The following is a 27333-nucleotide window of genomic DNA, read 5'->3' as shown; positions in this document are numbered from 1 at the left end:
ACCAAAGTTGCTATCTGGCACATGCCTCCAGAAAGCAATATGGCAAAGTGACTTAAGGTTGCATTTTTCACATGACAGATCTCAAGTCTTATTCCCAGATCTATTTGAGGTGATTCTGTGTAATTTCTTGTGTCTATTTTGTTTGTGAAGTGGGACAGTGATGGAAGTGTTCCCAATATTGCTTATGAAGCCCTGGTAATAAAGACATCATGTGTATACAGTTGACAGCAGAAAGACTATAAGTCCTACATATTGCAGTTAAACACAAATCATATTATGTTAGAGAGCAGTCCCACCTTCAACACTCCCGACGATTTACCAGGAAATCAGGCAATCTTGATAGATCTACTAAATGCTAAGTATTACACAAAACATGCAATATCTGGCAAATCTAATGGACAAAAGATATAAAAGAAAAATGCATTTGTTGGTCTGAGATAGTATTTCAATTGTCCCAATCAGTGCTAAGAAGACGAAGGGCTGGCTTGGGAGGAAGCATTGATATCCGTGCCTTGCTACAACATGGCTGCTGAGAAAAGGTTTAAAAGACAAGTTTTTGCTAACGCAAGACTGACAACGTCTAGCCAGGTTTTTTATATTCTGTGTTTTGGTTCCTCCCTTGGGCCCCTGTTCTCCCCAGCTCCCACTGCAATTACCATCTAAGATGACTTCGGATCCTGTCCCACTTTTCCCACTTCAGTTGCAAGATGGGCTTTCCCTGGTGATGGTGGTCAGGAAATAAAATTCAGAGCTCTGCTATATATATGTGAGAACAAAGGGAGCTTGGATCCTTACCTCCCCCAGGGCAGCAGGAGGGAGTTACTTTTCCCTCTCATATCCAGTTTTATTGCACACAAGAGAAAAAATGAAGCTACTCTGATCCAGGAGAGTATTTTCTCAGCTAAGCCTTCAACTAATACAGTTCCTGACCAATAACTTAAAGGTACTTCTGAATGAAAAAAGTTCCAAACCACGTTCTCCTCCTTTTTCCAAAGTGCTCCAACCACCTCTTCTCAGTGAGGAACAAGCTGACCCTTGAAATCAAAACCCTCTTTACATCCTACTGGCCATGGAACCTGCCTACAAGCCCTCATATTTAATATTTCAATAGACAAACAATGGCCTGAAACCACTGAGTGAAGTCGTCAGTGCTCAAAGCTGTTCTTCACAGAGGTGCCAGCAGTCTCAGCTGCATTAATGTATTGCTGACCTCACACTGCATTTCAGTTTTGGCAAATGTAGGTCTTTGCAGGAGACTCTCAGAGTGCTGCTGTGTCAGGACCTTGCAGGTGTTACAAGACTATATGGGAGTTTTTTTAAAACAACTCATACTACAGGTCAAATGTCTTAGATTTGCATTTAAACCAAAAGTTGAGCATGTTGAGTTTGGTTGGAGATCTGTGCAATAATAAACAAGGAAAGAGACAAATGTTACCTGCGTTGTTCAATCTGCAATGACTCCTTGCAGCAAACACTCAGCCTTTTTGCACAGTGAACATTTTCCGCTGTGAGGTTGCTGTCTTCAAATGCCCTGTTTCTTCAGCTTTTTATTAGGAAATTCAAGGAACTTTGTAACTTGAAGGAGTTGCTGTTTATAAAGTAAACCCCAGGTCTCAGGCTAAATTAATTAAGACTCAAACGTTATTATAGCATCATCTTCCTAGTTAAAGTATCTGCCTGTCAGCCTGAATAAGACAACTTTGCCAGGCTGCTGTTCTAGTCTGGATTTTCCTGTTATTACTTCTGCTGGAGTCTGGCACATCCTGTCATCGCCACCCAACCATCTTCTGGTAAAGTGCAGGAAAGAGACCAAAAAGAACAACAATTCAGACAAAATCAGTTTCTCAGTCGCTTTTCATTATCATCTCCAGCAAAAGCTTGTGCATCGGTAATTTAAATGACAGTTTTTCTTTTTTTTTCAGTGGCCAGTTTCTCCCTATTAAGCTGGAGAGTAAATGGTGAAAAGCCTTCCTTCCAAATAGACTTTGCTCCTGAATAACTACAGTATCCTTTCTCTTTATATGGTTTCCAAATGGACAGATGCGGTAGGAGTCACCTAAGATAATAATTTTATCGATATGACAAGAACGTAAATAAACACAAATACGACATTTGTCTCTCTTAGTCTGGGGACAAGAACGTTGCTTACTCACTGAGAGGAAAGAGAGGCAGGAGAAGAGAATAGGAAGGAGGGAAATAAATCAAAGGAAGTTTTACTTCACAAAAAAAACCCCAGATTTCCCTTTTAGCTCTTTTGGATTTTTGCTTTTTTTGATACTTTTCCCCCTTTTAACATAACTTGCAGCATTCCAGGTGAAGGAAGTAGCATCTTCTCACAAAAAGCTTTGAAATCCTGCATGGGGAAACCGGTCAGGCTGGAGGTGTAACAGCAATTCCTCAGCCCGGTCCTGTTCACATGGTTGTACCATAGCTACTGACAAATACCTGTACAGTTCACAAGAAAATCCCTCTACTATGATGCTCCAAGCATGGTATCTGCCAACCTCTGTGGGTGGATTTACATATACTAATTTAAATAACAACTACAGCAGTTTGGCCAAAGAGACTACAATTGGTAAAACTACCCAAAGACTAGGGCAATTGCATTTCAGAACAATACTACTGGTACATTTCCCTATGTTTTACATGCATCTCTTTCATGTTTCCTCATACTTTTTTCTTTCCAAACTACTTAATCTCAGGGATGGAGATTCTGTCCACACATATTTTTGCCCAGCATAATGGACATCATCAAACAGGGCCTTTTGTGTGATCGCATCATGGGAACAAAAGAGCACTTCTAAAACAAACCATCAGGTTGTATCTTTGCAGCTGTCTTCCCTACCAGACATGTTTCTGACAATTAATAGATTAATTCTGTAGGCAAGTAAATAAAAATGAATACAATACTTTTACAAGAATTGTCTTCAGAAGACACAGAGAGATGATGGCAGTTGCTTAAAAGATTACAAGCATTTTCTAAACACTAAAACCTATTTCTTTTGAAATGAATACATCTGAAACATTAAAAAACTAATGGGAGTCATGCAGAAGTGTTATTTTTCTATTTCCTAAAGTACTTAAAGACTATTTTACTTTCCAGTTCCTTCAATCTGTTTATATGTTGTAATGAGAAACAGATTTTTTTTAAACTGTGTTATTGCAAGAAAAATAGCATTTTGGCCAAGAAAAATGCAGATTTCCCAACCACAGGAAACAATGAATCTAACAAACTTCAACACATTTAAGTAAAACAACAACTCAGTATTTTCATTAACAGCTATGGTTTCAGAACAAAGCTCAACTGCAAAGTCTCTGTTACAGAGTTTATATCTCTTACACAAGTTAAACTAAATAGAATAGCTTTGCCCTGTATTTTTTTCCAGACGTCTCTGTCTCTATTTATTAAATACACTCAAGAGCAGTTATTTAAGTGAAAGAAAGATTTAACAAGCTCAAAGCTATTTGATTTCTCCTAATAAAGACAGCAGAGTGCTCAGTGATTTAAGTAAACTAATATACTATTTATTTAATGTACAGTTATAAAGACTTGCTGAAGTGCCTCAATATGTAGTGTAGTATAATTAATTGTATTTGAAGTAACTGCCATTAGCTTATAAACCAATTATCTAAACAGATGACAAACACAATCTGAAATTTGAATTTGTGTTTTCTGTTGGTTTTTGTTTCAATGAACTGCAAAGTTGAATATTGAGCTATTCAAGCCTTAATTCTGCTTCTCGCTTCTCCCGTCCAGACCCACCTCTGTTGTTCTTGTTTCACAATAACATGAGTGAGGAATTGATCTTTAATTCTGATGAGCTGCTAAACAACCCCAGGACTCACTCGCTCACTTTACCTCTGGCTGGAAGCCTGTGACTGCCTTGTGCTGACCATTTTATTAAAGCTGAGATTACTGAGAGCGTTGGAGTTGTGGCAGCGGTGTGCCGCTACCGCCGAAGATCATTAGACGCGAGATCACTAGCTATTTTCTTCTAACTCGGTGTCATTTTTTAACAACTCAAAACATCCAACTACATAACAGACAGCTTGGCTGTACTTTAAATTAGCACAAATGCTAAAGCCAGGAAATGTTATTCTCAGGATATCAGAACAAAAGGTTCAGAGAAAAAAGAATTCTTATATACCATAAGATTATCAGGACTAGACTGTTACACTGTGACCTTGCTGGCGTCTAGCTAATCTGACAATATTTGGCAGAGCATTGTTTCAAATCAATAACTAATTAACAAAGTACAAAAGAAGTTGTACTGTTTTTGAGGCTCCTTGTTAAAAATGGCTTTTGGTTGCACATGGGCAGAAAGGTCGCTTTTATGACATCTTCACGAGTCTTTCAACATCTTGCCACTGTCAGATTAAATTACTTTTAGCAATTAATCGTCGTAAGTTAAAACAGAAGCACATTTGTTACAGCAGGTTGTCATAATGACATGGTGAGCAGTTGTTTTGATATGAATTTCTTCCACTGACCTTCTATCATATCTTAATTTTTTTGGTTGACCTAACTGGAAAATTGGGAGCAATCTTCTAACTCAGGCAGCATAGGCCAAACATTGGGGGTCTTATGGAGATGGCAGACTGAAACATAACAGAACAGAAATGCCAGAGATAACTGAAGATCTCAAGAATAATATATATCTCTGTAGAATATGTAACTTATGATGTCTGCACTGGTGGGTGGGATAAGAAAACAAAACCCTCAAAAAGCCCACATGTATTTTGCTTTTGTCGCTGTTACAACACAGTCCTTGATGTCACTTTAATCCTTTATTAGCCAACATCATTTGTTTGATATGTTTTAAAACAAGGATTAAGAAGATTCAACATTTGCCACCTGCACCCATTCAAACCATTACTTAGTTTTGGAGACTTGGGCCTTCTTGTGCTTTAATTAAAAATAATTCCACCCTTTAAGTTCCTTTAGTTAAATTTCAGTGTATAACAATGCACTAAGATTGTCCATCTAGCAGATTAGTCCTCCATTTCTCACCGAAGTTTGTATGAGTTTGCTATAAAACTTTACCTCAGGATGAAAATAACTTCCTTACAGAAGCCTCCTCTGTGTATTTGATAAATGCTAACGCCCACTTCAGCTGTCTGCTGGGCTTTGCCATGCCACCCCATTACCAGAGGCTCTCTGAAAAAAACCTTTGTTTGCTTGTCAACAGTGCACAGACAATGATATATACCAGGAAAAGACAGAAGTAAATGCTGATTGTGTACCTTCTCCTGCTTAATATCCCAGGTCTTTCTCCTGTGAGGTTTGACACCTCTTGGTTTTTGGGAGGAAAGAAATAACTCTCAGTGAGTGGAGCCATGGAGGCTGTGGGGGAGCAGAGATCCACCTGCAGCCAGTATCTCATGCTGGAGCACGGGAAGAGAGAGAAGAGGAAGGAGTGGCAGAGACAATGTGTGATGAACTGACCGCAACCCCAATCTCCCTGCACCGCTGGTGGAGAGGAGGTAGAGAAAACTGCGAGTGAAGTTGAGCCCAGGAACAAGGGAGGGCTTATGGAAAGTGCTTTAAGATTTGGTTTTGTTCGTCATTATTCTGCTCCTTTGTTAGCTGTCAATATATGAAATTTATTTCCCCAAGTCAAATCTGTTTTGCCCATGATGGGAACTGCTGGGTGATCTCCCTGCCCTTATCTCAACCCACAAGTCTTTTGTTGCACTTTCTCTTCCCTGTGCAGTTGAAGAGGAGAGTGATAGAGCAGCTTTGGTGGGCACCTGACAGCCAGCCAAGGTCAATCCACCACATTCCCACACTGACACAAAATACAGAATGGTGATAGGGAATAAAGTGCTGATAAACAAGAAATGAGAAGCAGGACTGACTCCATCCTGCACTGGAGAAAGAACAGATTGTACAGAAGAATGGACTTGCAATCTGTTGTGCTCAGTTGTGGTAGCAGAAAAGCTCTAACCTCAGAAACAGTCTGGGTTATGTGTCTCTGGTCCTGGATGTCCTGTAGAAGTTGATTAACTAGATCTTCAGGCTAACTGAGTCTTTGGGAGAGCTCTGATAGCTCCTACAGTTAACAACAGGCAAACAAGAGTTCAATCCACATGTAATGAAATCTGTAGTTTAGCTCTGTAAGTGCAAATGTTTCCATACTAACTATTTTAAGTATTAAACCTCTTTATCAATAAAAATGACAATCAGTGGTATCAGACATCCTGGAAATCTCCCAAATTGTGATCACAGTCACTATGCCCAGTATCCTGGTGCTGCTCAAAACTGCCTCTCCACCAAGCAGCACAGATCACTTTTGGAGGTAGTAACACAGCACTCTCAGAAAACTGGACAGGAGTATCTTAAATGATTTATCACCTTTTACAAACATAGACACAGGTTTAAGAGATTAAGAGACATTGTGAGCCTGTCCAAGGGGTTCAAGGAAACCTGTAGTTACTGCATTAGCCTGCAGATGAGACAGATTCAAGTCTCACTTTGAAACTAACAGTGTAGACAAAATCTTCCAAGAAGTGGTTGTACACAAGCTTAATTAAACAACCGTTCACTAATGCTTTAAATAAAGTTGCAGCCTTTTAAATTCTGCCTTGTCTGTCCTCTTCTAAACACACACTTGGCAAATAATTGATTTGAATGGCAGGATATTTTTTCTCTTACTGAAACACAAGAACTGCTTTGTAGTTAAAAAGGAAAGTTTGTGGACTCAAATTGACAACGTAGGCAAAACTCTTTTTTTCTGGAGAAGTAACAGAGGAGAGGGAGTAGTGAGGACATAGACAGTATGTGTATCCTTCCTGTTATTAAAATATAACCATGCCAGTAACATCTGGAGAACATCTGTGAAAAAATTACTACTGCTTGTACTGCTCTAAGGTCCTTCAGCATATTTAAGCAGATGATCTGAGGTGGAACTTAGTAATGTACAACCAATGAATCACATTAGCTGGAGGGCACTCTGCAGGTCACCTAGTCCAACACCATGCTTAAAGCAGTGTCTGCCAGGACTGTTCACAACTGCTGTGTCTGATACTTGCAGCTGAAAGCAAAAAGAGCAAACTCTGTAGTTCCAGTGTTGCTAAAGTGTAAAAATGTACGTTGTGCAAGTTCTCAAAACCTGGAACCACATCTATTTGAGACAGAGTGTCTTTGAAGACACTCCAGAGAGGTCCTGTGGATGACTACTCCTATGGACATGAACTAACTTACGAAATTTCCATGTTGTAACCTTTTCTTTCCAAATTTTGTATGCTTGGTGGACTACCAGCACAACTGAGGCACTGGTCACTTTTTGCAACTGCAGTTTGTCTTTGCTGAGTCCAACAGACTTGAATTTGGCCTGGTCACTTTATCTGTGGGTAGAAATAGGCATCGCTTCATTGTGTTGTTAGAAAATCATGTTGTGGCTATCTACTGCAATTGTATCAGAATAACAACACTGACTGAATTTCCACCCCAGTGATGATACTGTCTGGTGACCATCGGGATAAATACCCATTTAAATATCAGCCAAACAGAAAGGGAAAGCAAACAGTAAAAGAATGTAGTGAACAAACAGCCAACAGCAGAAGAAAGGTATTTAAGACAAGTGGACTCCATGACAAAATCAGATGCTGTTATTTTAAGATCTATCACAGCAATAACTCATTTGCCCACTTAAGGGAAACAGTCAGAGCCTTAAACAGCACACAGTGTCTGAAAGCTTGACATATCTCAATGAGGAGGATTTCACACACGGCCAAGGTCTCTACTGGTAAGGGATTTAAAAATAAGCAACAACCATTAAACATAAGCCTGTCCTTTTTTTGGCAGTCAATGCAAAAGACACATGATGAATAACATGATCCTGTCACCAAATGTGTTTGATCATTTTTTAAAAACAGGAAAAGTGGAGTACCCAGAGGCTGAGAGAGGTGTATTGCAAGGCAAAATGTGTGAGGGCAGTGACTTATCAAATGGTGAGACCACAAAGTTAATTGCAGAATGTAGAAATATTTCAAAACTACTTATGCAGCCTAAGCTTTGCTAAATTTCCTTACTTAATTCGCTAACTTTAAAAAAATTCCTCAGCAAACCAAATCCCTAAAAGAAATAAATATCTGTCTCCTTAACATCTACAGGCAATTAAGGCTTCTGTTTTCCCAGGTTAAGAAAAGAGTGGCTGTGACACAATTAAGTGATAATGTCAATTGCTCACTTTTCTAGGATATAGGCTGAACTTGCAAGATCCATGAAATCAGATTATTCAGTAACACAGTGGGCGGAAAAGATAGGAGATAGGAACGAAAAACCATCCTGGAAGGAAAAACCAGTCTGAAAGAAAAAACACATTGCAGATGTTTATGAAGCACCAGGCATATTGTTCAAATCAACTACATTTAAAATTTCTTGCTACACTATAGGACTGGGTGTACTGATTAAATCTTTGCTTTTAGTAAAAATGGAACTTTCCAGTCTTACCCTATGCCTGCACAGAGCCCACCTCCCACAGAGTCTGCAGGATGATGAACATGCAAGAATGCGTGTATGCTTTTTATGCTTCAGCATAGATAGAGCCTATGTACACACACATGTACGTACACTGTGTGTGTGAGGGGTAACTGCCCCCTGTAATCCACACTGCAATACAGGTATAATGGCTAACTCAAAGTGAGACTAGACAATGTAAAAGGTGTAATGAAAGTCTTTTGTGACAATGCAACTCTTTCACTCCCTAATTCAATAAGATGAAGAAACAAGATGTAATATTTTTGCTATGTTACTTAAGTATAGAGACTCAGCAACTAGGAGCAATATTTTACTAAAGAACTACAAAAATCAATGGATGTGTGGCAAATTATTTCATTGTAATCTGGTGGTGAATTAAGCAGCCCTCCTGCTATATGACCTAACAGCAAATTGTCAGCTGTGGCCCATGCAACCCTGATGTGCGATCCCCATAATTACTCACACTACTCACCAGTAACATGTAGTATGATTATGCTTGTCAAAAGCTACTAACCCTGGGAAAATCCCTCCTTTCTGAGGAACCAGTCCAATTCAGCTGTGATACTTTCCTCACTCCATGGTTTTACTAAAAGTTCCAAACTAGAAGCTCCTAAAGTGTTGCTTAAGAGCCCCCCAAAACTCGGGGCTCCTCAACACACAAAACTCTTGGAACTCTAGATGCAACTCAGTTCTTACTTTACTCAGTAGTTTCTCTTGAAACAGTGCCATTTATTGTGAAAACTAACTAAAATTCAAGTATTATTTGATGATAAAGAAAATATACCTGATAATGTATCAACAAATTCACTCTTGCCAAGTACTGATCAAAAAATACAGAGAAAGAGAATGAGAACCAACTGTTAAATAACAAAGTGTAGAAGAGTGCAGCTGAACAGCATGCAGCCCATTCAGAGGAGAAAACCTGCTACTGACACCACCGACCACAAAAGACAAAAAGCATTTTTGATCAGTTTAACATCCCCTTTTATCCAGGGAGAGAAAGATAAAACAAGGATTCATCCGAAAGAAGAATGGGAAGATTTCTCAAAATTTAGATGAGTTAATGGCTGGAGGTACCGTAAAACAGACTACCTTAGGAAAGACTTCTGTCTGGACACTATGAAAATGAAGTTCACAGCTCTGAAGTTGGTAAAAGGTAGTTCTCAGGGCGTGCAGATCAGCCATGGAGTTCACTAAGGCATAGCAAGAACACAGGTCACGACTCTGTTCTCAGAGCTCACAATAAGGCATATTTCTTTGCCTGAGTAGAGATGACAAAGAGCTGATTAAAAAGATAAACCTTGTTCTCAAGAGGTAAATTGTTCAAAATAACATTGCACAGCAAGTCAATCCACAAAAACGTAAGGATTTTCAGTAGGATTTAAAAATGTAACAAATGAAATGGCTGTAATAATTAATGTTGCAAATTGTCAGCCACCTAAGAATTGCAGGGTAGGAAATGATCTTTTTATCTGACGTCAGGGTTTGACATGACAGCCATTTCTGGTAAGGGGGAAGGGGCTGTAAACGTGGCTCCTGTAAGAAGATGCTCACAACTCTCCCCAGCTCTGAGCCAGACCCACTTCTGGGGCTGAGCCAATTAGATGCCTCCACGATCACTTTTTAAGAAGAAGCTGGAAGAGGAGGTTTCTTCCTCCATCTTCTTCCTTCTTCTGCCTTTTCTTCCTGTTCTAGCTGGTGGTGGTGCAAGTAGTAGGAACAGTGAGAGAAACAATCACGCGGACTCCAAGGTCAGAGATGAAAGAGAGGAGGAGGTGTGCTGGAGCAGAGACTCCCCTGCATTCTATGGAGATAACTGGTGAAGCTGAGATTTATTTTCATTTTTTAAAGACCTTGATTCAGCGGTAGAGACTCATTTTGATAATGAGTCCATATCAGGGGCAGAGACTCATTTTGCTAAAGCTGGCCCGGACCAGGGGCAGCGATTCACTTCATTGAAGGCCCCGAGCCAGGGACAGTGACTATGGCCGGAGGAGGCCGTGTCCCGTGGGAGGGACCCAACCACTTCACTGCAGACCCTAAGTCAGGGGCAGTGATTTTCTTCTGTAAAACTACGGCTGGAAGAGGCTGTGTCCTGAAGGAGGGAACCTTTATCACTATGGCTGGAGCAGGCTGTGTCCTGAGGAAGGGCTGTAACTGTGGGGAAGAACCCATGACAAAACTTATGCCCAGAAGAGGCCTTGTCCCGAGAGAGGGACCCTGTAACTGCAGAAACTGCAATCGTGGCAAAGAATCCACGCCAGAGATGTTCACCAAGGACTATGTCTTGTGTGAGGGACCCTGTATCAGCAGAAGCCGCAGCTGTTGGGAACAACCCACACCAGAGAAGTTTGTTAAGGACTGTGTCCCAGGAGAGAAACCCCGTGTTGGAGCAGGGGAAGAATGCCAGCAGTTGTCCTCATCTGAGTAGAGAGAAGCAGCAGAGCCCATCTGTGAGACACTGACCACATCCCCCATTCCCTGCCCCCATGAGCTGTTGTGGGGAGGAGGTAGAGATACCGGGAGCAGTGAGCTGTGCCCGGGAAGAAAGGAGGGATGGGGGAGGGAGATCTTAAAGTGCTGGTTGTAATTTTCTCATCATCCGACTTCCTTTCTGCTTTTATTCCATTCTGTTTCTTGTAGAATAAACTTTCCTACTTTCCTCTCTAAGTCGAGTACTGGAGACTGTTTTGCCCAGAATTGTAATTGGCAGCGAGCCCTCACTGCCCTTGTCTGAATCCACAACAATTTTATCTTTTTACTCCCATTTTGCTGGGGCCTCCGCCATGCTAATGAGGGTGGGGGTGAATGGGGGCACCGAGAGAGAGTGTCGTGGTGCTGCTGTGCTAGCTGGGCCAAACCATGACATCTGGGCAACTCATTCCATGTTCCTTCATGCCACTGTTTCCTCCATTACTTCTAGCCCCTTTGGCAGCCATCACTGCTGCAAACAGGCAATCAGGCTACAGAAGAACTACCAGATTTATCTTAATTCCAAAAGCTAGATTTTTTTTCTCCATTTTTTCCTGTATTTTCACTTTGTTTTCTGTAGCAGATGAGGTGAAAGCAACATAATTGAATGTACTGTGTACCCTGTGCCCCAGTTCCCTGTCTGCTGACATTCATTTCGTAGGACTCCACAAATGTTGCTTTCCTGATCTCCATGCATTGTGGTTCCATGCAGTGGGATGAGGTGCTGCATCCTCACAGAAAAAGATTATTTTGGAACAGCACCATTCACCTTAAGATTACTGTATATCTTTATCTCAGAAATTAATTTTCATAATCTCTCACTGTATCAGGGCTCTAACAGCTAACTGGTCCCCAAGAAAAAAATACATGTAAAGAATCTCCAAGTTTTACCAAGAACTATATGGTGCCACTTGAACCCCTGCTAAATTTTTTCTGCCAATTTTCCCCAAACACACTGAAATCTAGCATCCAAACTGCATGCAGTAGTTTAGAAGATACTCTCCCTGTTTTGGATATCAGCTAAAAAGATATTATCCTTTGATTCTGCTAGGTAAGTGGTAAAGTATATTTGCCAAGAGCGATTTGAACTGGCAGGAAGACAGACCGGAAGACTGATGAGGTCTTTTCAGTCCTTCTCTGCAATCACTCTACAATCAAAGCCAAGCAGTATCTGAGTAGAAGAAGTTGGAATAATTTTATTCACCTTTGCCTTCAACGAGAAGGTCTGCTTTCTGCTGAGCTAGTTTTCTTTACCACTAGCTTGCTAACTGGCCAGGTTTACCAAGCCTGAACCCCATCTGAAAGGAAGGAGGACTTATCTGACCTGTGAGAGACGGTCCTTTTTAGCACAACGGGAGCACTGCACAGCTCATGGTGGGAGGAGAGATGCTAGCTGGTTCTTTCTTTTGGAAACTCACACGGCTTGCCTCCCGTTTTAGGAGCCGGATCTAACAATGCACATTTTGTCAGCATCATGTAATGAATGTTTGAAAGACACCAAAGCTAGGTGGCCCCGATTTATTCCTTTTCTTTGATTAAACCACACTTGTGAAACGCAGAACAAAGAGAGGGTATGGCAGAAAGAAGAGCCAGTGGTGCTCTTGAAGAGATGCAAAATCTTCCTTCAGTGATTATCTGTGTCTCTGATTTCTAACTTGCGTAAAGAAAAGAAGGCAAATATAACTTTTGCAGACTAGCAGATGCAAAACATATCGTAAGTCTTTAAAATCTCAGGATTTTAAAAAATACCTAATTTAACTGCAGAAGCTAAATAGCCTATGCATACATTGTTGAATATTACTACAGTTCAAACTCTACACAATCTAGCTGTTTAATGTAAGGTGCTTCTTTGTCACAGTATCTATAGAACTAAATATGATATATTTTTCTTTTCTTATATGGAAACTATTGCAGGAACTTAAAGCTTATCTGGCCCTTTGGGAATGATGCAGAGGCCTAACTGCAGGTACTCAGTGACACTGTAGATGCTTGAGAGTCTTCCGTTTGGTTTTCCGCTGTCAGGCCAGAGGGGTGTAGGTCCTACAAGACACTGGCCAGATCTCTCCAGGTGTCCCAAATACCCTGCGGCACCCAGAATGTCACTACACAGAATCATAGAATGGTAGGGTTTGGAAAGGACCTTTAGAGATCATCTAGTCCAACCCCCCGTACAAGCAGGTTCACCTAGATCAAGTCACAACAGCAACATGTCCAGGCAGGCTTCGAAGACCTCCAAGGAAGGAGACTCTACAACCCCTCTGGGCAGCCTGTGCCAGGGCTCCCTCACCTCACAGTGAAATAGTTTTTTCTTATGTTTAAGTGGAACTTTTTGTGTTCCAGCTTCATCCCATTACCCCTTGTCCTGTTGCTGGCTACAACAGAAAAAAGGGATGTCCCAACCTCCTGATACCCACCCTTTAGATATTTATAAATGTTAATAAGATCGCCCCTCAGTCTCCTCCAGACTAAACAGCCCCAGTTCCCGCAGCCTTTCCTCGTATGAAAGATGTTCCAGTCCCGTGATCATCTTGGTGGCCCTGCACTGCTTCTCTCTAGTCCCTCTTGAGCTGAGGAGCCCAGAACTGGACACATTACTCCAGATGAGGCCTCACCACGGCACGGCAGAGAGGGAGAAGAATCTCCCTTGACCTGCCGGCCACACTCTTCTTGATGCATCCGAGGATGCCATTGGCCTTCTTGGCCACGAGGGCACATTGCTGGCTCACATTTAGTTTATTGTCAACCAGGACTCCCAGGTCTCTCTCTGCAGAGCTGCTCTTCAGCAGTTTGACCCCCAGCCTGTACTGGTGTGTGGGGTTGTTCTTTCCCAGATGCAGGACGCTGCACTTGTCCTTGTTGAACCTCAGGAGGTTCCACTCTGCCCAATTCTGCTGGTTGAGATCTCGCTGAATGGCAACACAGCCTTCTGGGGAATCAGTTAGTCCTCCCAGTTTGGTGTCATCAGCGAACGCTGAGGTTTATGTCCCAGCAGCCAAACTGCAGTCTTTTACAACTCTGAGTGCCCAGCAAGAAGAGCAAAGCCACAGCAGCTTCTAAGCACTTCTCGTGAGTTCTCTGTTGACAGCATGATTTTGCAATTGCTTAGAACGGAAAGAAATTTCTCAAGAACATAAGGAAATGATGGGCTACCAAAAGGTAAGTATGGCCAAAGTGTTATTTCAGAGGTACAGGTAAAGTAACGCTGATAGTTTTAGAATGGGAGAAAAAGAAAAGGCATGGCAAATATAAACACTGGACTGATATTTTGGAGGTTGAAGCCCTGACGCCCAGGTCTGCAACAGACTTTCTCTGTGCTGGAGCATGTCCCTTACCTCTCGGGAGCTGTCTGCACAGCACTTGTCATTTTGTCTCTTCTGGTGGAATAAAGGGCTTATTAGCTTGGTCTCAGCAGCACGCTAATGCAGTCACACAGGCTCTGGATGAGAGCAGGCACACATTTTGCCAAGTCACCGGGTAGGCAGAGGGAGCCTGCCTCTGCCCGGGGACAGCCACAGGGCCAGACCTGCGCAGCTGGCAGCATTGTGGCTATGCCGGGAAACGGCTCCATCTCCAGTGTGAAACAAACCTGCTACACCGAAAGGTCAGCCTGCACAACCCCACACTCTGCCGTGACCTTCAGTCAGGCGATGCCGTGTGTCAGCCGTGCCGAACAATAAGCAGAAGTGGCAAAACCGTGCTTGCACGCCTGCCAGGATTTCCTGCCCACCAGCTGATGCCATGTACTTAACCATATATTAATAAACCTGCCTTTTACCACTTTTTCCTAAATACTGGCACAAATTATCCCGATGCATCCGTTTTTAGTAAAACAATTTAATTTGTTGCACATGATCTTCTTCTATTTAATCTCTTGTGGAAAATGTGAAAAATTATTTATGAAAAGCATGTTCTATCCAAAATTAATTTGATTTCATTAATAAGCTGTTAGTGTAAATAGTGCTGTTATAGGTTTTGTTATAGTAAAAATGACATTTGCAGTAACAATTACTAAAGTAGCTAAAATCAGTGGGGAAAAAAAAAAAGAGGGCAAAATTCCTAGTGTATCGGAAATGTTTATTCCTTTTGTCCAGAAAACCTGACCTATTCAGTTGGTCTGGTAAAAGTACTTCTTCCTACTTCTTCCTTTGTTGCTTCATTTGATATCCTTTGACTATTGTGGCAACAATGTTATTGCAAATTACTATTATTATAAAATTACGTGATTTATACTTTTTCCTTTAATAACATCTCAGAATCCACTCAGTATACTTGTTTAAGTGGTGAATGCCATTTAGAAGGGGATAAATACTGATTTACATTTCTAAGTGTCTTGTAACATAGAGAAGACACTGTCAGTGTGAAAATCTGTAGGGAGTGGGAGATGGCTTGGAGGATGGAGGGAATAATCATGTCACATTTAAGTCTGTATGATGTGTTTCCATAGAAAAAGGTTAGAGATCAACAAATTCTCAGTTTAGTTCAGTAATAAATGAAGGTTGGGTAGAGTATTAAGTTTCTAGAGGGAAGCATTAGCCAGTATGTACAGCAGCAGCCTCTGGTGGTCTAAGGAAAAATGGTAGTATATATAACTACGGATAGAAATATGTTTTTTATAAGGATGTATGTACATATTTAGCTATTTGATTCAATCTCCCATTCAACACATTAAAAAACAGATGCTTTTAAAATTATCTGCTGGCAATATGCTTGTTAAAATCTGAACAGTGAGAGTATTAAAATTCATATGCATTCATTAGCATGTTATATAAAAGTAAAATGCTCTTGTTTAATCATTCCACAAAGTATTATAGTCAATGCTGATTATCAAGAAGTTTCTTCCTTGGCTTGCACTGACAAAAAAGAAACTGAATTTATATGATTGTTACTGAATTGATGACATTTTCTGTCTTCACTCGTGAATTCAGTTGGCAGATGTTTTCAAGAATAAAAAATTCTGTCTTATTACAAACCATATTAAGCAGGTTTTTCTGCCATAATATTTGACACGATGTTTATTGCCCAGACCAAATCAGTTCCTTTAACAAGCTATAATGTATGCCAGAAAGTACATTATTTCATAGTTCAGGAAACTTCCAGCATAAAATAATAAGTACTTTGACCTTTCAATCACTATGCTTAATGCACTACACACCCCCATATTCGTTTTTATTTGTACTCCTTTTGTACAAAAATACAGTGCAATTTGAGTTTTCATATTTTTAACCTCTACTTTTACATATGCTCGAGTATCTCAGCTATTTTTTTTTCTTTTTTTTCCCCTTTGAAAACAAATAAAATACTTTGAGAAATTTACCACAGAAGATTTCCACTTTTCCAGTTCTTGGAATATCTAACTGCACAATTAGGAGCATCATCCAGAGAGCTTTAATTTGTTCAAATGGCATTTCGTCATCAGATAACAACAGATCTTATGAGAGCACAACCAAGGGTATTTATTCTTACTACTTACCAGTTTGAAACGACTTCTCCAGCATATCTGCCACAAACAAATTTTCTATCAACATTAGATGCAGTAAATACCCTCTTGTGAGGATTGTTTTCAGCTAGTCTCTCCACCAGTCTCCCCTGCCTGGCAAAGGTGATGTAAGGCTTGCTCACATTTTTCAGAACTATTCTGATGAGATCATTATGAAGCATATACCATACTGAAATATTTCCAAGGAATGACAATACTTTTTACTTCAAGAGCCCAGTGAATTGAAGTATGCTATACTACACAGTAAATAAAAGTAATATCCTAATTGCCCTTTGAGATTACCCCAAACCAGCTTCCACTCTGTGCGCCTCAGCAGCCCGCTGTTGTGGTGAGCCTGGAAGCATGCCCCAGCATTCAAACAGATGTAATGCTACAGACAGAAGCATGGAGACAAGAAATATATTGAAAATACAGCACTACACTATTTTGCTTGCATCATGCATTGCCTGGACAGGCTGACAACCCTGTCTGTGGCCAGGAAGGTGGAGCAGAGCATGTGACACTCACAGCTCCTCTTGCAACCACCTACTGACTGAGCAGTTCTGCCCAACAGAGTAAATGGCACCTTATTGTCAATCCAGTTTTGTTTCAGAAACCAGTAGGCAAATAAATCGCAGTAATTTGTTCCACCACACACCAAAGCAGGGACTTTTCATTCTGTTTCATAAACTCTTTGTAATAAAGAAAAAAACCCCAAATAATTCTTTCAGAATGGAGCACCAACCACAGCAGAAAACCTGATTTCAGTTAGTTAGCACAGGAAAAGGGGACCACCACCTACACTTTCACTAAAACTTACACTAATTCTTTGCTTGGTTTGAAGACAATCAAATAAAAGGAACATCAAGGGCCATATCTGAGGCACAGAGCTGTGCAAAAAAGTAATATGGGACAAAGTCATGCATTTTATGTTTTAAGAGTCAAACCTCCCAAAGCCAAATTTCATGCCTCATCAAGCAAAAGAGCCATAATAAGGTGAAACTGCTAAAAAGGTATCAAGAAAAGGTTGACATTCAACAAGGGCCACACTAGACCGGTATGCTGACTAAACAGCTTTCTGGTCAATACAGTAGCATCATCCACTGGCTTCAGATGGACCTTGAGACATGCTCCTCTTGAGAAGCAAAGTCTGGCTGGTGGGCAGAATGGCAACACATACAAAGCAGCCGACAGAAAAAACAGTGCCCTGTTGGTGACTTTGAATATGTATGTGCATCCTTTTGTTTCCCATACTCAGTTGTGAGCTATTGCTCAAAAGACACAGAAATATTTATGGCATTAGCAATAATCTTGCACACGGGTTACAAACCCTTTTAACTACCCAGTACAGCTGTATTTCTCCCAAAAACATTGTTATGCTAAACCCCAATTAATAGGAACATGTTAAAATTTAAGATGATTCTAACATGTCTTTTGCTAGATTTTTCTCTGTTTCACACTAGAAAGTCTTATACATGTATTTTTACTGTTTTAACTACACTGCAGTGTTTCTGACTTGTTTTAATATTGAATGAAAATGCTAACTTTTATAATAACGGCTTTGGAAATTGCATGACAGTCTCGAATGTATAATGCATAGTATGTATATGAAGCAGAATGAGTCAAAGTGCAAATAATATTGTTTGTGCCCCCTGCAGAATTGGAAATCCTCGGGTAGCACTGTTATAACGATCCCATGCTGGTAGCATTACAAAGTGCAAAGGTTCACTGAGTAAGAAAAGAGCAAGGGACAGAGTTTCCTCAATACACCATTCTCAAACTATTCTAGCTTAAATATTTATTAAGATATTAATAACCCTCCTTCTTTATCTGCCTTTAGAAGTTCAGAGGAAATACAATAGATGGTTGCTCATAAGAAAACAATACATTATAGAGTAAATCTGCTACCACACAGGATGAACATCAGTATTTTCCACAATATATTATTAATTCAGCAGGTAATATGTTAAAAAACTATCAGGCTCTAACTACTGCCTCCCCAATATAAGACAATATAATACAGTAAGTGCATGCATGACATGAGAAGCTAATATGTTGCCCAAGCTGCACTAAAAAGTGTTTCTTATGTACACCTCTTTTTATAAAACGATTTTTACAAAGTCTTCCTTAACACATTCTCTTTCTTGATAGCACCAGTGAGTTCCTTTGGGCTTCATTTGAAGTTCTGCTTTGAAATTAGAAAGGAATGTTTTGTAACTCTTCCACACCTTCACATTCAATAAGTGACAAAAAATATCAATAGAATAAAGAGCCAGGAACTCTGTATGAACTCTTGAATGCCATCTCAGTAACGTGTTTGTTTTCAAAAAAGCATACTGTTTACTAGACAATATGGGCAGTAAACATATCTATGCAACTTTAAAGAAGGGCAAACAAACCCAAAAGAAACTTACTCTAATATACATCTGCATAGTTTCTTTTTCTTTTTGTGGATTTCGATACTTTTCGTAGAAGTCACGTCGCTTCTTTGTTTCCTTCTGGACTTTATCTTTTCTTTCCTTCTTTTCTGCAGGTTCATCTGAGCTATCAGAAGACAGCTGTACTTGGGCTTTTGTCTTCTCTACTTCAATATAGTTCTCATTGGGATTCAGTACTATTACTCCATAGCCTTCCTGTTTCAGAAGAGACACACACACACACACACAAAAGAAAAAAGGAGAAATATGAAAAGGGAGATTTAATGCTTGGAAATGCTTTGCATTTACATTAATGCTCTTAAAAACTTTTATATTTATTTCAGTAAGTTCATACAACATAATTTATAGAAGAGTATTTTAAGAATATTCTGTTTGTTTCATTTCTGTCATTAAAGGGATATTGATGTGTGAATATGTGTCTGTGTGTGCACTTATGCTCATACACGTCCCTCAGCATCAGAAAAGTTGCCTGTTTTACCTTTAAAATAATTTAATATGTTGTTTTATTCATAAGCACTTTATAAGACTTTTTCAGTCAGTACGAGAACTAAAAGCAAAATATTATTTTAAGAACTCTACATAATGATGAATAAAAAGCTTTATACCCAGCCAATAAAAACCTTTAAAATAAAAAGGATGGAGGAATTTCACATACATATCTATATATTTTAAAGAAAGCATGTAAAAATTATTCAGCAGAGTTTAAAATGGTAAAACCTTTTGTCTAGCTGCAAACAAGCATACCCTGCTGAAGCCAATCCAGCAGTAACAATGAATCAATACCAAAACTGATTCAGTGATATTGCTTACAAGTCAACTCCTTCACTGTGGGGATGACTTTTAAGTACATCTTTAAATCTGCTCTGAAACTTCACTTAGATTATGTCCTATATTAAAAAATCCCAGTGAATATTTGTGACCTGCAGGATGCTTTTGAGCATACCAGCTGCATTTTTCTGCCTTGGAAAACGAGATGGCTGAAAAATACATGAATTTGTGAATGAGAAATAAATCTCAAATAAATCAGCCAATCACTTTATTATGATTTTTAAATGATGGCAAATCACACAAGAATTGTAATACTTCTGGAAGATAGAATTGCAAACACAGGGCAAAAAGAGAATTGTGAATTTAGCAGACGAGCCCTTAGTTACCATAGGTTCCGAGTCAAAATCAACCTGTCTTTTAAAAGTAAATTTTAATAAAGATTTACTTTTTGGAAACGTCTATATTAATTATCTAATTGAACAGCTTAATTCCAGCTTTTCACTTGGTGCTTCATTTTGCACTTAGGCTAAGCACAAGGATCAAAGAGGTCCCCAATATCTAGCTGGCCAGAGCAAACCAAGCCCACACCAACAAAAGATACTTTATTTGGGCTTGCTTTATTCTAATCTGTAGAGCCATTCACAAACCTTGTAGCGCATTGTGGCCACTGTCAGGTAGACAGATTGTCACTTGGTGATTTTCTACAGTTGGACACACTCGACTAGTTATCAAAATCACATCTGAAGGGAGCTCCTACCCCTCATCCTTGTGCCCTTCTCAAAACGTCTGCCGTAGCTTCTCCTCCCACCAAAAACCAAGTTAAAGGGCATGGTTGCACTCTGCTAAACAGGGTGAAATAGAGGCATTCAGGACACTGTCTCTGGTGTAAGGGATGTAGTCAAAAAAGGTCACCATAGGCCAAAGAGAAAATTGCCTCCTCACTAGACGCGGCACCGTGAGTAAGTGGTCTCCTGTCATGTCACTCCCCTGCCCTCCCCACTGAGTGAATTGAATCGGGATAAATATTACCAAGTGGATAAACAAATGAATAATCCAAGATGGAAAAGAAAAGGAAAATGGAAAATTAAAGAAGACAATGTTTAAAATCCACACATGCTGTTGCTGGTCATATTAACACATGACACTGTACTACTGACACATAAAACTTCCCACTGGAAAATTCAAAGCTGGGGAGAAAACCACTTCCAAACACTCCTAAATTAAATGCCTCAGGAGAAAGAATGGTTTGTGAGCTTGACAGTGGCAGAGTAGGACAAAGTTTTTGCAGTACTTGGCACACTGGTGGTTTTGGGGCTTACTGTGCTGTTCATCTTGACCTGCTCATTTTCAGAAGAGACGTTCTGTGCATCAATTTGTTTTGCTTTCTATACAATGCCAAATGCAAATTAAATATGTTTATTACAGGTCTACAAGAGTTACAGGGATTTGAAACTCTGTGTCCACTTTAAGCTGACCAGAAAACAGACACATAAATCATCAAAGAAGTAGAATTTGTCTAAGTTATTGATTATGTACCTGAAAATTACATGACTCATTTGTCCAATTTTATGAGGACATAATGTCAATTTTTCACACAGACATCAACAGATGAAATATGATTCCATTCTTAAATTCAGTATTTCATAAATCAATTAAAGGATTTTTATCAATTACATTTTAAGTAGTGTAACATGTCTCCCCTTACATTTAAAAAAAAAAAATTCCTCTATATCGCAGGTCTTTCCTGTCAGTACAATTAAAATAATCAAGCAGTAACTGAGATAGATTTTTTTTCCTCTATTATTGGAAAACTTTGCAATTCATAAGACTTCTCTTAGGAAAGTAATCTCCTTTCATATTGTTTTGCTTGTGTGATGTAGTGCATTTCCTTTTCCCTTGTACTTTTGTATCCTAAATTGCAAGATGTAAACAATGGCACCAGAAAGAAGATCTGAGACTATGTATAAAGTATCTATAAAGCAACACTGAAAAACAGAATGACTAGTAACATTTTACCAAATTACAAACTTTCATTCAGCTTTAGTCCAAGCATTTTATGCTGAGAAGGAATACTTGGCTCTAAATAACATCTATGTAAACAATATGGCTTTTAAGTTTGATTTATTTTTAAAAAATACATTTAATGTGGGCATACTTGCACCACTAAAGATCAGTGAAATTAGAAAATTTTAAAAAAGGTGGAATTTCTCACCAATGCAGTGTGGTTCAGCAGAGCAAGTCAGTGCAAAACTGAGCACACAGGACTAACACCTGACAAAATGCCTTTAACTAATTTTCATAATAGGTAATAATAGTCTTTGTCATGACTGTTAAGCAAAGACAAAATCACATTCATTAAAAAGAATAATTTTAAATGAGAGTTATCTTCAGAAGTATATACTTTATAATGTCATAAAAATATCCATTTTGGCTATGGTAAGCTTACAGCATTATTAAAGCATAGCAACCTATGACTGAAGTACCATCATCCAGGAGAGCTTTTAAAGCTTGATAGCATAGGTAAAACAATAGGTATGTTTTCAACATACGTAACAGTGGAGCAGTTTTTTGAGAAACCATGCTTTAAAGTGCAGTCTTTTGGGGGCAAAAAGTTAAACTTTAGGACAATCCCTGATCTCCTTCAATCTTCAGCTGAGTGAATCAAGCCAAGTCCCATGCTCTGCCACATGCCTGAGAGAATACAGATGTTGCATTGCAGCCGACGTCTCCCAGCATCCTCCATTGGGGTATGTGTGATGAGATGCAATAATCAGGACAGATGCTGATAAATACAAGTCTCAGTCTCTAACCTATGAGTTCTATGTACAATTACAGCTCCTCTCTCAGACCAAAACAATTAATAGCTATTTCCCTGAATTCTAAAGCTTCAACATAAGTAAAATGTAACCTACACCTAACTACCAACATACTCCAGCTAACTGGTTCTGGAGGTAGAAGACTGTGTGCAGACTCCACTTTCAGGTTCATAAATACAAGCACAATTGATATTTATGATTGAACCAGTAAATGGTGATGAAAGGAAAAGGAGGCTGACAAAGTCAAATATTGGAAAGAAACATGAATCTCAGTTACCATACCTTTACTACAAAGCCAGAACAACACAGAAGGGCCTTTTTCACTACAATACATGAGCCAGAAATGGAGCAGTACTTTCTGCCTCTTACCGGAAGTTTCAAGTGAGAAAATGGAAGTAATACCAAAATTACTACCCCTGAGAGTAAGAATAAGGTTAAAAAAAAGAAAGTCAAAGTATCTGAGGTAAATTCCAAGTCTTTTGAAATCTCTTTTGCCTCGCCACATGAATAATGAGCTGAAAGCATTCAGCTCTGCATATTAATCCACCAAGATGGGACACCATATGTGGCCATAGAGGTCAGGGTTGGAGAGGAATCTTTTGACCTGTGTAACTATCTTTTTGGGCTGTGAGTGAAGGTTTGAAAGAGCTCATTTTCCTAAGCTTTAACAACCTGAATTTTCAAGTTCAGGTTTCTATCTGGATCGTTGGCAACAAGACCAGAGTTAATTCTCAGAGGAAATGCAACTCAAAGTACTCAGCTCTTAAACCTGCCTGTGGTTAAAATGGGCACAGCAATGTCCATTCATCTTCCTGAGAGATGTATGTTCTGTTCATTTCCCATCTTTTCCACGAGAAGGGCACATCTATGTCAGCGTTGCAACATCGTAGGTGCAACAGTGGGATGAGGTCATGACAACCAATCAGAAGTCACTAGTGAAGCGTTAAAGTAAACATAGCTGTTGGAGATGCAGCTCAGCTTGAAAAATGCCCCCTCCATTATTTGAGCAATTTTCTCAAGACGTGACCTGAGACTGAAACGCTTGAAATGTCAGTTGACTCTGCTTTCTGTTTCCACCCAATGTACATTTTGGCAACTGCATCCTGCTAATACTTTGCGATATTTTCATCCTGGCTACACCTCAGCTGCCTGAATTCCAACACTGTGTCCAAGTGTGTAAAAATGCTATGTTACTGCCAAACACACATTGTCCCACTAAGTTCCCAACTTAAAATAGCTCATCAAGTTAGGCAGGAAAAGAAAACATGCCACAAAAAGTTTTTAGAGGACCACCTGTTGTCTATTATTTTTACATAGCACTTACTCATAAATCATAACACAGGGTAATTAATCAAGCTGTCAAAGAGAAGGTCAAAGGTTATGTGGGGGAGTCAGAAGGTCATGCATGGGCTGATAGAGGTCAGGGTCACACTGCATTCCTCATTATCAAGTTGGGATGAGAGACGGCCCAAGCAAACAAAAGTGAAAGCAGATGGAGAAGTGAGTGGATAAAAAAAAAAAGAGAAAATTTCGCAAACAAAAAGAAAAGTGAAAGAAGAATGTCAGTTGCCTTCAAACAAGGCGGAGAATAGAGCAGAAATACATTGAGATGTTCTCAAAAGGTCTCACACAATACAAAGAAACTACAGTTTGATTACTTAAATACATTTAATATAACTTTCTATTAGATCTTTTTGCAAATATTAAGCGATACCGCAAAACGGGCATGGTAGTTTTGGTTCCATTTCACATCTGAAGTCAATACGTTCAAGGTGAACAAAAGGAACCTATTATCATGATGAACACTGATGGATATATAAAATCGCTTCTAAATGCTGAAGTATATTCCTGTTCACAGCTACAAGCAATAGATGTTCAATAAAAAAGTTATAACCTGTTTGAAAGATGAATTAAGAACTGTACTTTCATATACACAAATCCTCAAAACCACAAAGCATCATAAAAGTCCTTCTGGATGACACAACAGTTATAAAATATTCTATCATTACACTGACCTGAATTAGATGCAGAATACTGTGCAAAATTAGCTGTCACCCTTTCCTCAAAATCTTTGTTAATCTCATTTTGAATGTTTGCAGCTTTATCAACACATGCATCAATGTCAGCTCCTTGGTTACTGAACCGCTTTACTTGGAAGAAGATATAATTAAAATGTTTTGGCACAGAAAAGGTGAAATTGTATCTTCCCCTGTTCCCTGAGGAGTCTGTAAAACATGTAGGATATATTGACAAACACACACCCTTGTCTAGAGCCCTGACATCCCAGGTCACCCAACTGCTATTTATTTCAAAACATTCACTTTACACTCACCCAAAGTGTCACCTGCTGTGTTACTAACTTTTAATGGCTATTAGAGCTATAAAACCAATAAACTCTTAATTTCCTTTCTGTTACTGCTTTCTAATTCCTCACAGCATCAGGTCCGCTTCTATTTGCCTGCAGAACTGCATTCATCTTATTTCACTACATATAGTATCTTTATGCTGGAAAGTAGAAACACGTCACTAGTATAGTTTACTTTACCGCTTGTTACTTTGGTGCTAGTGCTGCTGTACTACACAGATCAATGTTCAAGACTAAAAAAAACCCACACCAGATAAGTTTTTAAAAGAATTAATGTTTTACATCTACCTACAATTAGCAACCTAAATATCTGTATGTGTAAGATTTACAATCCTGTTTTGCGATGTTTGGTCACAAGGACAAAATGGAGCAAACACATCCATGTATTATAAGGTTTTTAGTCCTTCTGTTGTGTACTGTCCTCTTGATAGGGAACTTCTGTGCTTTTACAAGTACTAAGTTCAACAAGATTTTCAGCAGAATGTTATTTGTCATGGCAAAGAAAATACAAGAAACTATGCTATAGCATTAATTCTGTTAATTAACAGAAAAGAACTATGTTCACATTCAAACACTACTTCAAACGTTGTTTAAAAAACATCAGTCCCACCACCTTTCCCTGATCTGAGAGTCAGGCTATCTGGAAAAATCACTGGAAGCTGAATGGAAGTAAATTCACTGAGCCACGCAAGCAGGATACAGAACTGCAATTAATCTGCCTACAACAAGTGCCCAGTAACAGTTTTCTGCTCTTCAGTAAGTGCACAGAGCTTTGGGGTCCATATGACCTGTGAAAACAGTGAATCAGTTGCTCTATGGCCTGCTATTTTTTAATGATACCTTATAGGAACCTATTCTGTAATTAAAGTCTATATTCTTGGAAGATTTTTCCCACTCTCTTAAGAAGCTATTTTACTTTCTTTTGTGACAAAAAATCCAGAAGCTTCAGAAGGGTACAAGATCTCAAACAAGAATCTCACGCATATTTCACTTTTTCACCAAGATCTTAATTAAAAGTTTACTCAGATTTATACAGAGCTTAACTTCTTGAAAACTATCCACCAGAAACCGCCGTAAACCAAATAATCTTCTTAAAACCCATGTAAGTGATAGATAATTACTAGTTCTAATTATCAATAGAGATATCAAGGAGAACAGAATTTACTCTCTGAAAGTTATGCTCAAAAAAGGCACAGAGTTGAAGCTGGATGGAAGGATTTAAAAATGTTTCTATGGTATTTCTTAGTATTCCATTAGCTGACAGTGAAAGTTATCAACTGCAAATTTGTTTTCCAATCCACTTTGCCTTCTCCTTGAGAATGTTGCAGCATGTCTTAATTATTCTGATTTGTACTTCATCATAAAGATACTCTCAAAAAGGCTTTCCATGTGTACTTTAAATTTTTTTTTATATGAAAAAGGTTTGGCTGGATTTGTAAACCCTTTAGCTTGAAGAAGAGCAACTGAAGTTGGCAAGTTCTTCTACTTTACCTTTCATCTCCATGAATTTATATGTATTAAACCATTACAGAAAAAGATTAAATGTCAATCTCTTAGAAGGTCTGTATTTCAGTACTGTATAGAGAAAATACACCCTGCACATAAGTGTTTTCTGTAGCATCCTGAAGTTATCCAAGCCTTGAAAGACAACTCCCATTTAGTGTTGAGGACTGTTTGTGATGCAGTCTAAAAACCTGCTAGCTCAACAACAAAAAATTCAGTTGGTTTTAGTATGTGCATGCATTCAGTCACTTCCCTGAGAAAACAGCCACTTGTCATCTGAAAGTAAAGCTTCTGGTCTGTACCTATCTACAACAAACAGGTGCAACTCAGCACATGGATGATCCTTCCTTCCCACAGTGACCTATGTTAGAAGACCTCCTTATACTTCTTCTGCTAAATAATTTAATTACTTATGAGTTATGGTTTCTTTGTAACCTTTTAAATGACTAACTCATTAAAATGCAAAAATATGCAAAACATGATGTCACTGGGTCAAACAGCTGTGTTGGTAAAATTATTGCTGTGAAAGTCCCTAAGAACATGAAAATATTAATAATTTATATTGCTCATTATATGGCAAAAACTCTTTAAACAGATTTAGAGACAGATTAATTTTATAATCACAAAATGCTACACTACCTCACGGTAACAAATCTTTTTACCATCTGTGACCCCTTTGTATACATAAAATATAGGATAAAAATCTTTTTGTTAATATGTTTAAAATTAAAAACATTGATGAAAAACGCCTCTGATAGGGATGTATAGAACCGGGGTTTAAAAAAACTCCACATTCTCCCTTTGTTACAGGTTTTATGTCACCGAAGTTTTTCTGAATAGACAGCACATAGCAAGCACAGGTATTTCTTAAATGTCAGCGAGTCTTCACTGCATATACTTTGCAAATTAGTATCACATGCAACCTGGTCTTGTGTTGCTTAAAAGGCTATAACTTTTTCAACCATGAAGTTTTTTTTGAATTCATAAAGCAACAGGCAAGTAAGTGCTGCAAA

The 27333-nt window shown here is 39.0% G+C and overlaps 1 protein-coding gene across 8 annotated transcripts in view; it reads right to left on the bottom strand.

Annotated features, from left to right (window-relative positions):
- Positions 1-27333, bottom strand: part of ARB2A (ARB2 cotranscriptional regulator A) — a 276975-nt gene that overhangs the window by 122130 nt on the left and 127512 nt on the right. For all 8 annotated transcript variants that reach the window (XM_062019248.1, XM_062019252.1, XM_062019250.1 and 5 more), the window contains one exon: positions 18845-19063. In XM_062019248.1, coding sequence (XP_061875232.1) covers positions 18845-19063 — 219 coding nt within the window. The remainder of the gene's footprint in view (positions 1-18844; positions 19064-27333) is intronic.

This window comes from Colius striatus, chromosome Z, assembly GCF_028858725.1.
Source record: "Colius striatus isolate bColStr4 chromosome Z, bColStr4.1.hap1, whole genome shotgun sequence".
NCBI classification, from domain to species: Eukaryota; Metazoa; Chordata; class Aves; order Coliiformes; family Coliidae; genus Colius; species Colius striatus.
Note: the sequence above shows the minus strand (reverse complement) of the source record. Positions and strands in the feature narration are given on the sequence as shown.